The sequence below is a fragment of the Hoplias malabaricus genome, chromosome 2 (assembly GCF_029633855.1).
Source record: "Hoplias malabaricus isolate fHopMal1 chromosome 2, fHopMal1.hap1, whole genome shotgun sequence".
NCBI classification, from domain to species: domain Eukaryota; kingdom Metazoa; phylum Chordata; class Actinopteri; order Characiformes; family Erythrinidae; genus Hoplias; species Hoplias malabaricus.
Window position 1 is genome coordinate 82983998 of NC_089801.1, and position 13867 is coordinate 82997864.

At 38.6% G+C, this 13867-nt stretch overlaps 2 protein-coding genes across 2 annotated transcripts in view; both read left to right on the forward strand.

The window, feature by feature from the left end:
* The window catches only part of LOC136687421 (myelin-oligodendrocyte glycoprotein-like), a 206814-nt gene that overhangs the window by 16858 nt on the left and 176089 nt on the right, over nucleotides 1-13867 (forward strand). The gene's annotated exons all lie outside the window — the stretch shown is intronic.
* On the forward strand, nucleotides 1656-12500 carry LOC136687676 (ribonuclease inhibitor-like). Its single transcript, XM_066662196.1, has 12 exons — nucleotides 1656-1748; nucleotides 2811-2870; nucleotides 3099-3446; nucleotides 3624-3707; nucleotides 5178-5340; nucleotides 5687-5845; nucleotides 5966-6136; nucleotides 6276-6446; nucleotides 8490-8663; nucleotides 9777-9959; nucleotides 11204-11386; nucleotides 12323-12500. The coding sequence occupies exons 2-12, from the start codon at nucleotides 2816-2818 to the stop codon at nucleotides 12498-12500; spliced, it is 1869 nt and encodes a 622-aa protein (XP_066518293.1). The 5' UTR covers nucleotides 1656-1748; nucleotides 2811-2815.

Sequence of the window (13867 nt, forward strand, 5' to 3'; positions counted from 1 at the left end):
CACCCCCTCTAGGGTCCACAAGAAGGCATGGTACTCTGAACTGCCAGTTCGGTGCATAATCACAAACAACAGTCAGAGCCCTTTCCCCAACCTGAAGGCGCAGGGAAATTACCCTCTCGTCCACTGTGGTAAACCCCAACCTACAGGCGCTAAGCCGGGGGGCTATGAGTAAGCCCACTCCTGCTTTACTGGCAACTCCAGAGTGAAAGAGCATCCAGCCCCTCTCAAGAAGATTGGTTCCAGAGCCCATACTGTGTGTCGAGGTGAGCCCAACTATATCTAGCCGGTACCTCTCAACCTCGCGCACCAGCTCAGGCTCTTTTCCCACCAGAGAGGTTACGTCCCATGTTCCAAAAGCCAGTTTCAGTAACCGAGGATCAGAACGCCAGGGCCCCCGACCCTGACCGCCACCCGATCCACAATGCACCAGACCTGGATTACTACCTCTCCCACAGGTGGTGGGCGCATGGGAGAGCACTTGAGAAAATGAGATTTAAAAACTATTTATCTAAACAGTAAGAGTTTATTTGCTCTTACACTGAGGGGGTTTAAAATCTCCAGCAGCTCTGCTGTGTCTGATCCACTCAAACCAGCACAACACACACTAACACACCACCACGTCAGTGTCACTACAGGGACCTGGAAGTTGTGGGTACTAGTCCGGCTCCGGGTGACTGTCTGTGAGGAGTATGGTGTGTTCTCCCCGTGTCTGTGTGGGTTTCCTCCGGGTGACTGTCTGTGAGGAGTGAGGTGTGTTCTCCCTGTGTCTGTGTGGGTTTCCTCCGGGTGACTGTCTGTGAGGGGTGAGGTGTGTTCTCTCTGTGTCTGCATGGGTTTCCTCCGGGTGCTCCGGTTTCCTCCCATGCTCCAAAAACACACGTTAGTAGGTGGATTGGTGACTCAAAAGTGTCCGTAGGTGTGAATGTGTGAGTGTGTGTCGCCCTGTGAAGGACTGGCGCCCCCCTCCAGGGTGTATTCCCGCCTTCCACCCAGTGATTTTGGGTAGGCTCTGGACCCACTGCCATGCTGAACTGGATAAGGGTTACAGACAAAAAAATGAATGTTTATATATAACATATATCACATTTTTGGACCAATTTTGAATACTTGCAAATATATGTATAAATATTGTGAAGTGTATTTGAAATATAATGCTTTTACATATGGGTGGTTATGTTTTTTTTCAACAAGTATTTTAAAGAAGCAAAACAATGTAAAATTAAATGTAGAATGAACAATGTAAAAAATGTAGATTAAACTACACCCTCTTCTGAATAATTCAGCGTTCAAATACTAATAACACTCTGGTCTTGATGTGCCAGAAGATATTTATTCCTGAAATCCATACCATAGTAAAACTTCAGCAATACATTGCATTTTGCAAAGAGTTGTGTCTGCCTCATTATACATACAGTGACAGGTAGTGCCTTTACAGATAACAGTGACTTTTTTCCTCAGAATGTTTCAGACTTTAATCACAGAATTTTTCTGACTTTATTTTCAGAATTCTGACTTTCTTTTTTCTCCAATGCCGTAGCCGTAATACTTCATCGTAGTTATCTGATTGGCTGTTGCAACCAATGACTGACAGTGTCTCCGCTTCTTCGCACCGCCCCTTGGTTCACCGCGCTGTGGTTGCTCGCGCTTGGGTGGGACACGAGATGGAATGTTGAGGGGGATCAGAAACTGAAAGTAACTTTGACCGCGGGAAGAGGAGGTTTGCGTTACAGCGTTGAGGCTTTAATTCGGTGAGTAGAAAAACATTAATAAGTTATTTAAAATGTGTAAGATATTAACAGCTTTAAAACTCTGAAACATGAGCGTGTGCCCTGCTCTATTTTATCGGCTGAGGTTTAGCACTTCTTCCAGACCACACCTCTCAGCAACGCCAGGTTGGAATATATAAACATCTCTTTGACGTTAAACCGCTGTGTTTTGGGGGATACGCTGCTGAAGCTGTAGATTAACCCTTTAAAACCTGAACGTACAGCAGATGGATGAAACGCTGGTGATGATCTAGAGACTAAACTGAACTTGGAGCTGGGAGTTTTCTTTCAGTGACGGGGTCTTTGGACTCAACTGAAAAAACAGGATGTGGTTGAACGCTGCTTCTATAAACAGATTCGCTGTGTTACATTTAGTCAGTGCTGTTGACTGCTTTATGATTCGAGACATTGTGTTGAAAAGGTTCACACTGAAATGGAAACATATCTATGGAGGTATATTTTGTGCAAAACACCTGAGCACCAGTCACACTTGTGTACCAGTAACTTTGAAGTCACAGTTGCAAGTTGTTTTCCCCTCTCCCGCAAATACATATAGACAATTACACCTTCACAAATTCACACACAAGAACAAAAAACTATCATACACTTAGTTTTGCTACAGTTTCAATGATGAAATAGTGCAAAACACATTCATACATTGGTATAAAACCTGTGCAATCCTTTCCTTTCCTGCACCTCTAGGTGTTGACAGCTCTTTTTTTTTTGTTGTTGTTGTTGTTATGGAGGGGATCAGATTATTGGTGTTGGACAATTCAATAATCGCTGAATATTGGTGGGGACATGTCACTTCCGTCTATGCTAATTCTACATCCTTGGTATTGATTAATATAGTATTTTAGTAATAAATAAATAAATGTACTGGAGTTTGGGGAGATATAACGTGTAGAGTGTTGTTAATGTAACGTACAATAACAGCATTTCAAAGTGGCGTTTGAGTGAGTCGTCCTTTCAACAGTGTTTTGTCGGTCTGATGAACCCTGATGAACCTAAACTAAAAGTTATTAAACTCATCTGTTTATTCAGGGAGGATGTTTCTCTGTGTGACTCTGCTGATTCTCGCTGGCTTCATAAAGACTGGGTCAGGTATGTGATCACTTAACAAACTACTCGGAGTCTGTTTAGGTGTCTAAGAATGCTTCATGACACTGATTCACACACATGGGCAGTCCTCCCCCACCACAGAATCATTCATTCATTCATAAACAGATAAATGAACAAATAACTGTCAGACTTCATGTTTTGGCATTTGTTCATGTTACCGATGAGGTATTTTTTGTAGTAAACTATATGTTGTGGTGGTTGTTGTTTTAGTTGCAGAGAGTTTGAAGGTGATTGTTCCAGAAGATACTGTTGTTGCACACGTTGATGAAGATGTGGTTCTGCCCTGTTCTCTCCAAAAGAACATCAGTGCTGAGGATATGGTAGTGTCATGGCTTAAAAAAGAAATGACGGTGCATCTCTACGAACATCGTGCAGACATGAAGGATAAGCAGGCTGAGAGTTACAGAGGGAGGACAGCCTTATTTAAAGAAGAGCTGAAGAATGGCAACGTCTCTCTGAAACTCTCAGCCGTGCAACTTTCTGATGAAGGATTTTACACTTGTTTAGTTGTGTCAAGCTCTGGGCCTCAGAGTGCAACTCTTTACCTTAAAGTCACATGTAAGTACCATCACCAGTTTAAACATCACAAACATATAACTAAAAATAAATAATATTTTCATGTGAAACACTGTATCTAATTAATTACCGTATACTCGTAAATGGAGAAGTAATGTGTACGTCAATACATACTTTTACATTATAGCTTATTTATAATGCTTCTGTAATATTTTTCAGATGTTTTTGCCGTTTGGAAGATTGCTCTGATCTGCACTTCACTTCTCTCTGCTGCATTAATTGTATTTGTTGCTTTTGTGAACAGTAAGATTCATAAAAGATTCCTTAATTTCTATATTCATACTCAATTAACATGTATCAATTATAAAGACAAAGGTTTTTAGTAAGGTGAAAAATACAGAATTATAATGAAAAGTAATGAAGAATATACTTTCTTGTTCATTACAGTCAGTAAACTATCAGTGAGGCTTTACTGAGCTGTCACTGCACAAGGTTTAAATCATTATAAATTAACGTTAGTAACAAGCTTGAGGTTAAAATCTAAGCCCTCAGTTATGCTTTTGTTGTTGTGTCAATGCTGTGTATTTTCTGGTTGGTAGATTACACCTGGGAATGAAACCAAGAGCCAATATTGTGTGCTCACTCAGGCCCAGTCCACACGGATCTGGAGTTTTAAATACGTCTTTTCTGCCCCTCAGCCCCATGTAATCATGGGATACCACAGTGTGCTCCAATTATATACTTCAGAATCTCTCCCAGTGCAGTGCGTCCTCTGGGGACTTTTCATTTTTTAACAGTTTTTGCCTCCCACATAGTGTAGCTTCAGCTTTTGGGTTTGCTACAAGTGTAATTTTCATCTCATCTGATCATAGCCTGCAGTTCCAAACAGGGACTCATAGAAGATACCATTGTGTAGAAAATTGTAGGGGTTTAATTTTAATGTGTGTGTTTCTTTCTCATGCCATTATTTCCAAATGCTTTGACCTTGTTTAATTAGTTCAGCCCTGTGAAGAAAGTTTGGACACGTCTGTTCACTTTACAAATTTCAGAATGAAAATCCTGTAACCAGTTATTATGCTAAACATGGCATGCTCTGCTAACTTTAGTGGATTTTTATCAATTTCAAAATGTTGTGGAAAATGCCACATTTTAGGATTTTATGTGCTAGAAATAAGCAGCCACAAAATGGATATTTCATGAGTACATCACCAACTGAATGAAATCATACCAGAGCACTGCTTGAAACATGTTTTAAAACAAACGACACATTGCTGCCATCTAGACTCAACACCCTTAAATGCATTCACCTATATCCATGAAGCTGTCCAGAAAGCCATAGCTGCTATTTGTGTAAACCTTCCTCCGAAGCAGTGTGTCATGTTTTACAACACGTTTTGAATTGTGCATTGGTATAATTAAGTGTTGATTCCTGAGCAGTGAATATCTTTGTACATGAGTACATTAGTTTAAAATGTAGTAGTGAATGGTGTATTCTTTACAGGCCAGAGTGGGTAATGTGCTGTTGTTTTCCATGTGATTGCCTTTCTATGTTATAATTATACTGAGAGAATTAATTTGATAAAAAATTCTCAAGACGTTTTGCAGGAAGGTGGATTTTTTTAAATCCTAGATATAATTCATATTTGTGGCTATAATAAATGTTTTTAAATAGTTTTGATTAAAAAAAAAATAGCACTCATAGATTATAATCCTTACTGTTTTTACATGATATCAATAAATGGTTCATTTCTCTTAAATCATCTTTATTCTCAGGAAAGAAAATACAGAGAATGCTCACTGGTGTAAAATACTCAGTTGTAGCCAGTAAGCTCATCTTTTCAGATAAGAAGGATGAGTTGGATCTGAGGGAACACAGCAAAACAGAGGAGGGTTACAGGAGACTCATCCCAGTCATCCCACGCTACACAAAGGCTCGGTGAGTGTTTAATCTGTCAATATTGATGAATACCTGATTAATGAAACACATATTAGACTGCAAATCTGTAGCAGTGTATTCCTCTTCTGCTCACTCCACAGAGTTTAAGTTGTCTTTTAAAATCCTTCCTTGCTTTCTGAGATTCTTATCAATCCCAGAGGCACTGTGAAGTCGTGATGTTTTGTGTGAACATGCATGTGGGAGAAAATAAAGTGCTGGGCTGTGTATAAGAATTAAACTAATTAATCTAAAAACCAGCTCAGTTCAGTTAATAACTAAAGGTGAATCACAACAACAACAGACAAATTCATAAACTGACGCTCTCTCTTTTCTTCCACTTTTGTAGATTAGCTGGCTGTAATTTCTCTAAAGAGTTAATTATCACCTTAAGAAATGCTTTAGTGCCAGACAACTCTCTGGAAGAACTGGAAATTAGTGACAATAATCTGCAGTGTTCAAGACTGTGGATCCTTCTTGATGGACTGAAGAAACTGCGCACACTCAAGTCAGTGTTACTCTTTTAAAATAGTATTTTATGATATTTCAGAATTTAATAAAACTAAATTAACATATTTTTTGTCATGACTTGTCTGTAAGATCCGTTGTATGTATTCTGCATTTACAGAATTACACACTGTAAACTCAATAAAGAGTCCTGTGACACTCTGCAGTCAGTTCTACAATCAGAAAACAGGCTGAAAATACTGGACCTCAGCAACAATGACCTGCAGGATGCTGGAGTGGAGGAGCTCTGTAAAGGACTGAAGAGTTCACACTGTAAACTGGAGACACTCAGGCCAGTATTAATGATAATTGTTTATAGTCTTTTTAGAATGTTAGCTCAAAAATAATAAGTGATTAAATAATCTTTGTGTTTAATTGTTCTTCTCTGTAATATCACCTTACACAGTAATTTGTTTACACTCTCTGTACAGACTAGCTGTGTGTAGTCTTCAGGAAAAGAGTTGTGACCTTCTGAGATCAGTGTTACAACAAGAGAATTCTCTGAAAGAACTGGACCTGAGTAACAATGATCCGAAAGACGCAGGAGTGGAGAAGCTCTGTGAAGGGCTGAAGAGTGAAAACTGTAAACTGGAGCAACTCAGGTGAGATTTCAGAGACTTAGTTCAATGAGTGATAAAATGTTAAAGGTTCATCTTCAGCGTTTCGTTAATGTCTATTTCTAACTTCAAAATATGTCTTAATTTTTTATAGGAGAAAGATAAACTGGCTAAAATTGTACCTTTCCATGTTTTTAAACGACTCCGATTATCACAAGTGATTTTAAAGGGAGTTGACCTTTTATTAAGACTGTGTCTGTTTTCTCAAAACTCATTTCTTGACATCAACTCTCTAGAAACACAATTTGAAATTAGAAACATTGTTTTTCTTATAACCTCAGCCCCAGTGTGAGCTCTGTATTTAGAATGTGGTTTAACTGAGGAACTGAGTCACACCACGCACTCAGTTCGTGGAGAAATGTATAGTCTGAGCATGTGAGAATCAAATCTGTGGAAAAGCAGGAATAATCTCAAGGCTACAGGTCCATCTTCATTAAGAGGTTTTGCTTTGCCCAGGCCACATATTCCAACTTCACTGGATGAGGCCAAAGAGAAAAGAAGCATGGAAGATTGTAGCAAATTACATTTTGAATTGTGGATAAAGAACCTCAAGTTCTGAACAAATTCAAACTAAGTTGCAGACACAGGGTAAAAACATGTTAGCTCACACTTACTATCATATTCAGTAAGTAATCTACATTAAAAACGTAATATTATAGCAAATGACGTTATACTCACAAATGTTCTAAAATGTTTGTTACTAAATGTTCTGTTAAAAGTGGTAATGTCTTTTGAAAGAACTTATACAACATCGACACAAAAAGTAATGAGTGATAAAAAATAGCCAAAGATTAAATGAAATGGATTATGTTAAATCTACAGATCACTACACTGTGTAATATGAGCGGTAAACATCAGCTCTCAGTAACACTGTCATTAAACATGTGATTACATACAGTGTCATAGACGCACAACAGTTGATAAAATAATGAGGCTGCCTGTGTTATTACTTGGTTTGAGGAGGAGAAACATTAAGTTTTTCTTGTCTTGGAGCTCAGGCTGTGCCCGTCTGTCTCCTAGCAGTGGCATCGATGTGTGTTTCTCAGAGACACTGTGTGGACAAGGGCATTCTGTACAGACATGTTACAGTTTTATTCACACAAACCAAAAATAATGACAGATTTTGCCTAATGTAGTGAAGTAAAAGGTGAGATATTTGACTTTTGAATACAGTGGAATTAAAGTAAACTGAATTAAAATATTCAATCCAAAATGAAGATATTTCAGTAAATTACAGATACATGAGAAAACGTAAGCATGGTACTGTTTAAGACTGGGGTAAACGTGTAACATTAGCCAGCTAGTGTCCTACTCTGCACAGTCTCTCTTGCTATGGTCATGGCCTGTGATTCTCTGAGATGAGAAGCAAATGCATGAATTTGAGGTTGTGGTTCACTCGCAGACCCCTGCAGCTCAGTGGGATAGGCGGCCCCCTGCAGTTCACTGGAACAACACCCATGATTTGACGAGAATAGTATTGTACAGCCTGAAAACAAGAAATGTGAAATGAAAAGTAAATCAGCAGTAGGTGATGCTGCTCTTTTTCATTTTAATTTTGGTAGTGAATGTGCAGTTATCTCTGAAAACGACCTTTTAAATTGTGACTTTTATTTACCCATATTTGTGTTTTGTCAGATTTGTAGCATATTGCAGTTGAAAGGGAAAAGCCAAATTAATATTGCATTTTTATTTCAATTTTGAATAGTTTCTGTTTGATCTGTAACTGTGGTGAGCGGCCTGCTATCACTGCTGTTATCTGCTGCTGGTGTCAACCGGCAGAGTCCTTCTCCAGTTAAGGGCCTGCTATCAATGGATATCTACTGGAATCTACAGTCACTGTAAAATTGTTTAATGTGTTTTAATTCTGTGGCTCAGTGCTGCTCACAGCCCGGATATTGCTGTGTGTCTGTTTGTCTTTGTTGTTTATACAATCTTTGTTAGCATTTTAGGTTCTTGAAAAGCAGTATACACCAATCAGCCAAATTATAGAATGGTGTTTGAGTAAATATTTTGACTCTTCTATTGCAGACTAGCTCAGTGTAAACTTGGAGGTGAAAGTGGAGAACCCTGTACGATATTAGCATCAGTTTTAAACACCACTCTAAAGGAACTGGACCTCAGCTACAATGACCTGAAGGAATCAGGAGTGGAGAAGCTCTGTGAAGGACTGAAGAGTCAACACTGTAAACTGGAGACACTCAGGTTAGATTTCTGTGAATTACTGCAATGAGCTGGAAACATTTTAAACCTTCATTAAGAGATTAATAAAATGGTTAAAAATAAATTGGCCATATTTTTTTCTGTTCTTAATAAAATACAGAATAAGATGTAAAATATCTTATGCCCGGTCTATTTCTGTAGTCATCTATCATTTGCCATTTAAATCCTAACCCAAACCAATAAGGTTGCTATGGTCATTTATGATCCAATCAGCAACTAGCTTCACCTAACACTGAAGGTTACTCATTGGGCTCCGCCCGTGTGTACCCACCTCAGCAACTGCATCGCTAGCTTTTCACAGGGGTCATCAGGTAGATACCTCCTCTAGTCTATGTTTGACTGAATTAAACCCACGACACTTCCAGAAGGCTTGACAGCTTTACAGTTTTACCGTAACCTTTACCTTTACCAACCATAAATCCACACTGGCCTCCTGTGTGACTAAGGCTGTATCTAGCCCCACACGCACCATCAATGCATGCTCAGTGCCACCAGTTCCATCACTGGCAACCGCAATAACACACACAGCATCCCACTCAGCTCACCTGTCCTCTATGTACATAAAACACATTTGCAGTATGCTTCACCAACTTGTCTGTGCTGTCCTACACTAGACTTTTCAGCTACTTCAGATAACTGACATAGTTCACACACATAGTTTTTGGCCCCTGATGCCAAACTGCACAAGCAGGGATGAAGCAGACCTGGCTACAAATCCCCTAACACCTATCTTCACTGGTCTTACATGCCACCCGCTTTCCCTCACCTCAGCCTCTGAGTCATGTACTAAGTCCTCAAATGGTATTGTTAGCTCTATAAAATAAATTGGCCATTCACTTTCAGATTACAACATCATGTCTGGCCTCAGTGTAGTTAACCCCCTGGAGCCTGAGGCCTTTCAGTCATGTTTGAGATGATCTGACATGCCTTGACATTTTTACAAATTTCACCTACCTAAAAAAGTTTGTCCCCAAACAACTACACATGCTAATATTCAACACAAACCCAGCAACAATAATGCGAGTGAAGTCACTCCTAGTTGTTGACTTATCTCTCTTTTTTATTTTAATGTATTGATTGACTCTCCTTTTGCAGACTGGCTCGGTGTAAACTTGGAGGTGAACGTGAAGTTCTATCTTCCATATTAGCATCAGTTTTACAATTAGAACACACCTCTCTAAAGGAACTGGACCTCAGCTACAATGACCTGCAGGATTCAGGAGTGGAGAAGCTCTGTGACGGACTGAAGAGTCCACACTGTAAACTGGAGTCACTCAGGTGAGATTCCTGTGAATTACTTCAATGAGTAGGAAACATTTTAAAGCTTCATTAAAAGAGATTTAGTTAGAGAAATTGTTAAACATAAATTGGCCATATTTTTTCTGTTCTTAAAGACTGGCTCACACAAAGATTTTCACACATGGCTTTGATTTCACTTCACATTATTTCACATTTGGACACAGTTTATCACATCTGGTGAGTGGTGGTTATGGAGGGGGACACAAATGTAATGTAACAGAATTTCTTAAAACAGAAGAAAATCAAACAAAGCAAGACTGCCAAAAAAGAAACAAAAGCTACCAGAGACTAAGACTAAAGACAAAGATAAACTAGAGACAGAGCTAGTGAAAGGAAACCTGGGAACTAGACTAAATACAGAGAACTAGTGTCAAACATGAAACAAGTAAACAACAAGAAAACTACAGACCGAGACCAGATAAACAAGGCTAATCTAAGGAACAGAAGAAGACCAATCAGAATGCAACTGGCAGTATCCTGACACTAAGGCCAAATTAGTGCCACCAAAAGTATCAGACTCTCTGACAAGTCGTGGGTGGAGTATCTGTGGCTGAGACTAATGTAGAAAGACCCATGGATTAAAATATGTTGGTCATCTTTGTAAAGCAATGAAGAAAATTTGTGGAGTCTCTGCTGACTCGGGTCTAAACGTATTATCCCTCCAGTGTAAGATTCTGACATTAAAAGTAAATTGCTCAGGTGCTCTCATGAAGGGGGGTGGGGGTAAGGGACAAGAAAGAACAGAGGTGTACACATAGAGGTTTATTTACATGACCAGGACACTAAGCATGATTCTGCACCACAGCACCATAGGAAACAAAAGGATCAAAGTAATATAAACAGATCACACAAGACTACAGGTTATAATACTTTAGAAACAAATGAGCAAAAACTAAACTAAGACCGCCACTAACAAGGAAACAAGCTGGAAACACAGAAGGACTGAGGACCATAGAAACACCATGAATTAGGACAAACACTAACAAAATGGGCAAGCTAGAAACATTTGTGAATTAGTAAATGTAAACTGTGGGCCAAAAAGAAAAGGATTATGTAGAAAGAAACCCTAGAGTCAGGAAGTCAGGGGCTTTAACGTTACAAAACTATAACACAATGCAGAAGAACACTCCTAGTTGTTGATTTCTCTCTCTTTTTATCTTTTTTATTTTAATAGAATCGATACAGAATGATGTTGGTTAAATATTTTGACTCTTTGTTTGCAGACTGGTTCATTGTAAACTTAGCGGTGAAAATGGAGGCTCCTGTACTAAACTAGCATCAGTTTTACAATCGGGTCACACCTCTCTAAAGCTACTGGACCTCAGCTACAATGACCTGCAGGATTCAGGAGTGAAGGAGCTCTGTAAAGAACTGGAAACTTCACACTGTAAACTGGAGACACTCAGGTGGGATTTCTGTGAATTACTTCAGCGAGTTGGAAAAATTGAAAAGCTTTGTTAATGCCTATTTCTGACTTAAAATAGGTGATAGACTAAAAGTAAATGACAGAACTATGCTGTGATCTAATAAGACTGATACCCTTTTTAAAAATACCATTTTTTTCTGAGAGTGTAAGTTGTGTTTGAAGATCCACTAGGTGTATAATTACAGTAAATCTGTTGTTGTCCACTCTCACCTGCATTGACCACCAGTGTCTGACCACAGACTGGTTTAGTCCAGATTTGATCTGAGTGGTTGATCATCATCAGCAGAGCAGTGAGTCTGGACCTGTTCACACCAGGCAGTAACCTGAGTTTTGAGAGATCTAATAATAATAATAATAATAATAAGTGTATAGCACAAAGTACGGATGTGAACTCAAATCCTGACACAGCAGTGCTGCTGGAGTTTTTAAACTCCTCAGTGTCACTGCTGGCCTGAGAATAGTCTATGAACCAAAAACATCCAGCTGGCAGCGTCCTGTGTCACTGATGAAGGACTAGAGGGCGACCGACACACACTGTGCAGCGACAGATGGACTGTGGTTTGTAATTGTAGAAGTACAAAGTGCTTTTGTATGGTCAGTGGAGCAGAATAAATGGACAATGAGTGTAGATACAAGGAAGATATTCCTTTAAAGGCACATTTACACTGTACCTATAGTGACCAATTCTATACCTTTAATATACCTTTTTTCTGAGAGGGTACATTGTGCGTCCAGAGGAACAAAATTTACTCAGAAAGAACACACACATTTAGGAAGACAGGCACCTTATATATTACAAAACTATGACAATATACAAACAGGCACTCATAGTTGTTTGGTCAATTTCTTCCTGTTTTTGTCATTTGTAAGTAATCATTATATAACAGGGTCTGAATAATTTTTTTCTTTTTTGCAGACTGTCTATGTGTAATCTGGGAGAAGCTTCCTGTGTCAGTCTGGCATCACTTGTAAATTCAGATCAAAACTACCTAAAAGAACTGGACCTCAGTAACAATGACCTGGAGGATTCAGGAGTGAAGGAGCTCTGTGAAGGACTGAAGAGTTCACACTGTAAACTGGAGACACTCAGGTAAGACCCCTGAGAATTACTTTACTGTGTGGAAAAATGTCAAAGCCCTATATTCAGAATTTAATTAACATCTGTTTCTGGCTTAAATGGTTAAATATAAATTAGTCAAATTTTCTGTTCTTAAAATGAATTTCACACATATTTTAAATTGAATTTCACATTTGGACACTGTCATATGTGGAGAAAGGAGAGGAAGTAAGTAAATGTTTTTTAAAGATTTATTTACAAGAGGTGTTTACAAAATAAAACAGAAACAAAACCAGAAAACTCCACAGAAGTAGTATATGTACACTTGGAAAAACCCAAAGGATGGCAGAAAATGTAATGACTCAATAGACATGCCCAGGTAAATGGAAATATGGCTAATGCCGATAAGAAGCAGACAAACATAAAATAACAAGGGCCATAGGTAAAGACATAAAGACCTGAAGTGAAGAAGTAGTGAAATGCTTTGACAACTATCTGCACCGAATCATTCAAATGCATATTATTGTTGGGCAATGGAATTGCTTCAGGAGAGGGCTGGACGGTGCTAGCAGGCCAACATTGTAACAGTAGGATGTTCAATAATCAATAGTATGTGCAATTTGATGTGCATGCTGACACACACTTTTTTATTGCTAATGGCTATTAATCCAATAATTTGATCTATTAAAATGTTTAAATACCTATACATTCCCCTAGTATTATAAGGTTCTATATTTGTTCTGAGCTTTCAGATAATGTGCTTAAATTTTGCATTCCAAATATCAAACATGTGAAGCAATCTGATCACGAAAATGAGAAACATTGTAAAAGTATTGTAAAGGTACAATATCAAAGTTCTATCAAATATATAAATGATTATTTTGGAACAGATTAAATACAGACAGAGATTAATCTGTATTTAATAGATCTGAATAGAGTTATAAGGTTCTAGCTGAAACATGGAACATGGAAGTAATGGTTTTCAAGGAAATTATAATTTAAAAAAAACAGAGTTTCTGCTCCTCGCTCCTCACTGCTGTACGCTCAGGGTCGGGGTGAACAGCGAGCAGCTCATTATCGTTTAAAGGATCATTTAAAAACAGTTCCTTCACTCCCACCACCCACAATTTTCCTGCTGGTCGTTGGGAATAGAACAAGCCACCTTTCAGTCCTCAGACCTCCTCTCTAACCATTAGAGCATTAACTTTAACACATTTATTTTTAACACAGATTAATCATTTTAACAAACTTGACCATGAGTTCCTCCCATAATTCATTAGTTTTACAGAGTCTAGTGACGTATTAGCGGTTTCATTAGGAGATGTACACACAGTGTCACTTTTGCTGAAAGCAGTGGATAGATTATTATTTTTATGCTGAAATATGGTTGAAACCTCTTAACTA

Excerpts from the sequence above, each read along its gene's own strand:
- LOC136687676 (XM_066662196.1), top strand. The coding sequence starts at position 2,816 with ATGTTTCTCTGTGTGACTCTGCTGATTCTCGCTGGCTTCATAAAGACT. Across the intron at positions 3,708-5,177 it reads ATTTGTTGCTTTTGTGAACA|GAAAGAAAATACAGAGAATG; the intron begins GTAAGATTCATA and ends CTTTATTCTCAG. Across the intron at positions 8,664-9,776 it reads TGTAAACTGGAGACACTCAG|ACTGGCTCGGTGTAAACTTG; the intron begins GTTAGATTTCTG and ends CTCCTTTTGCAG.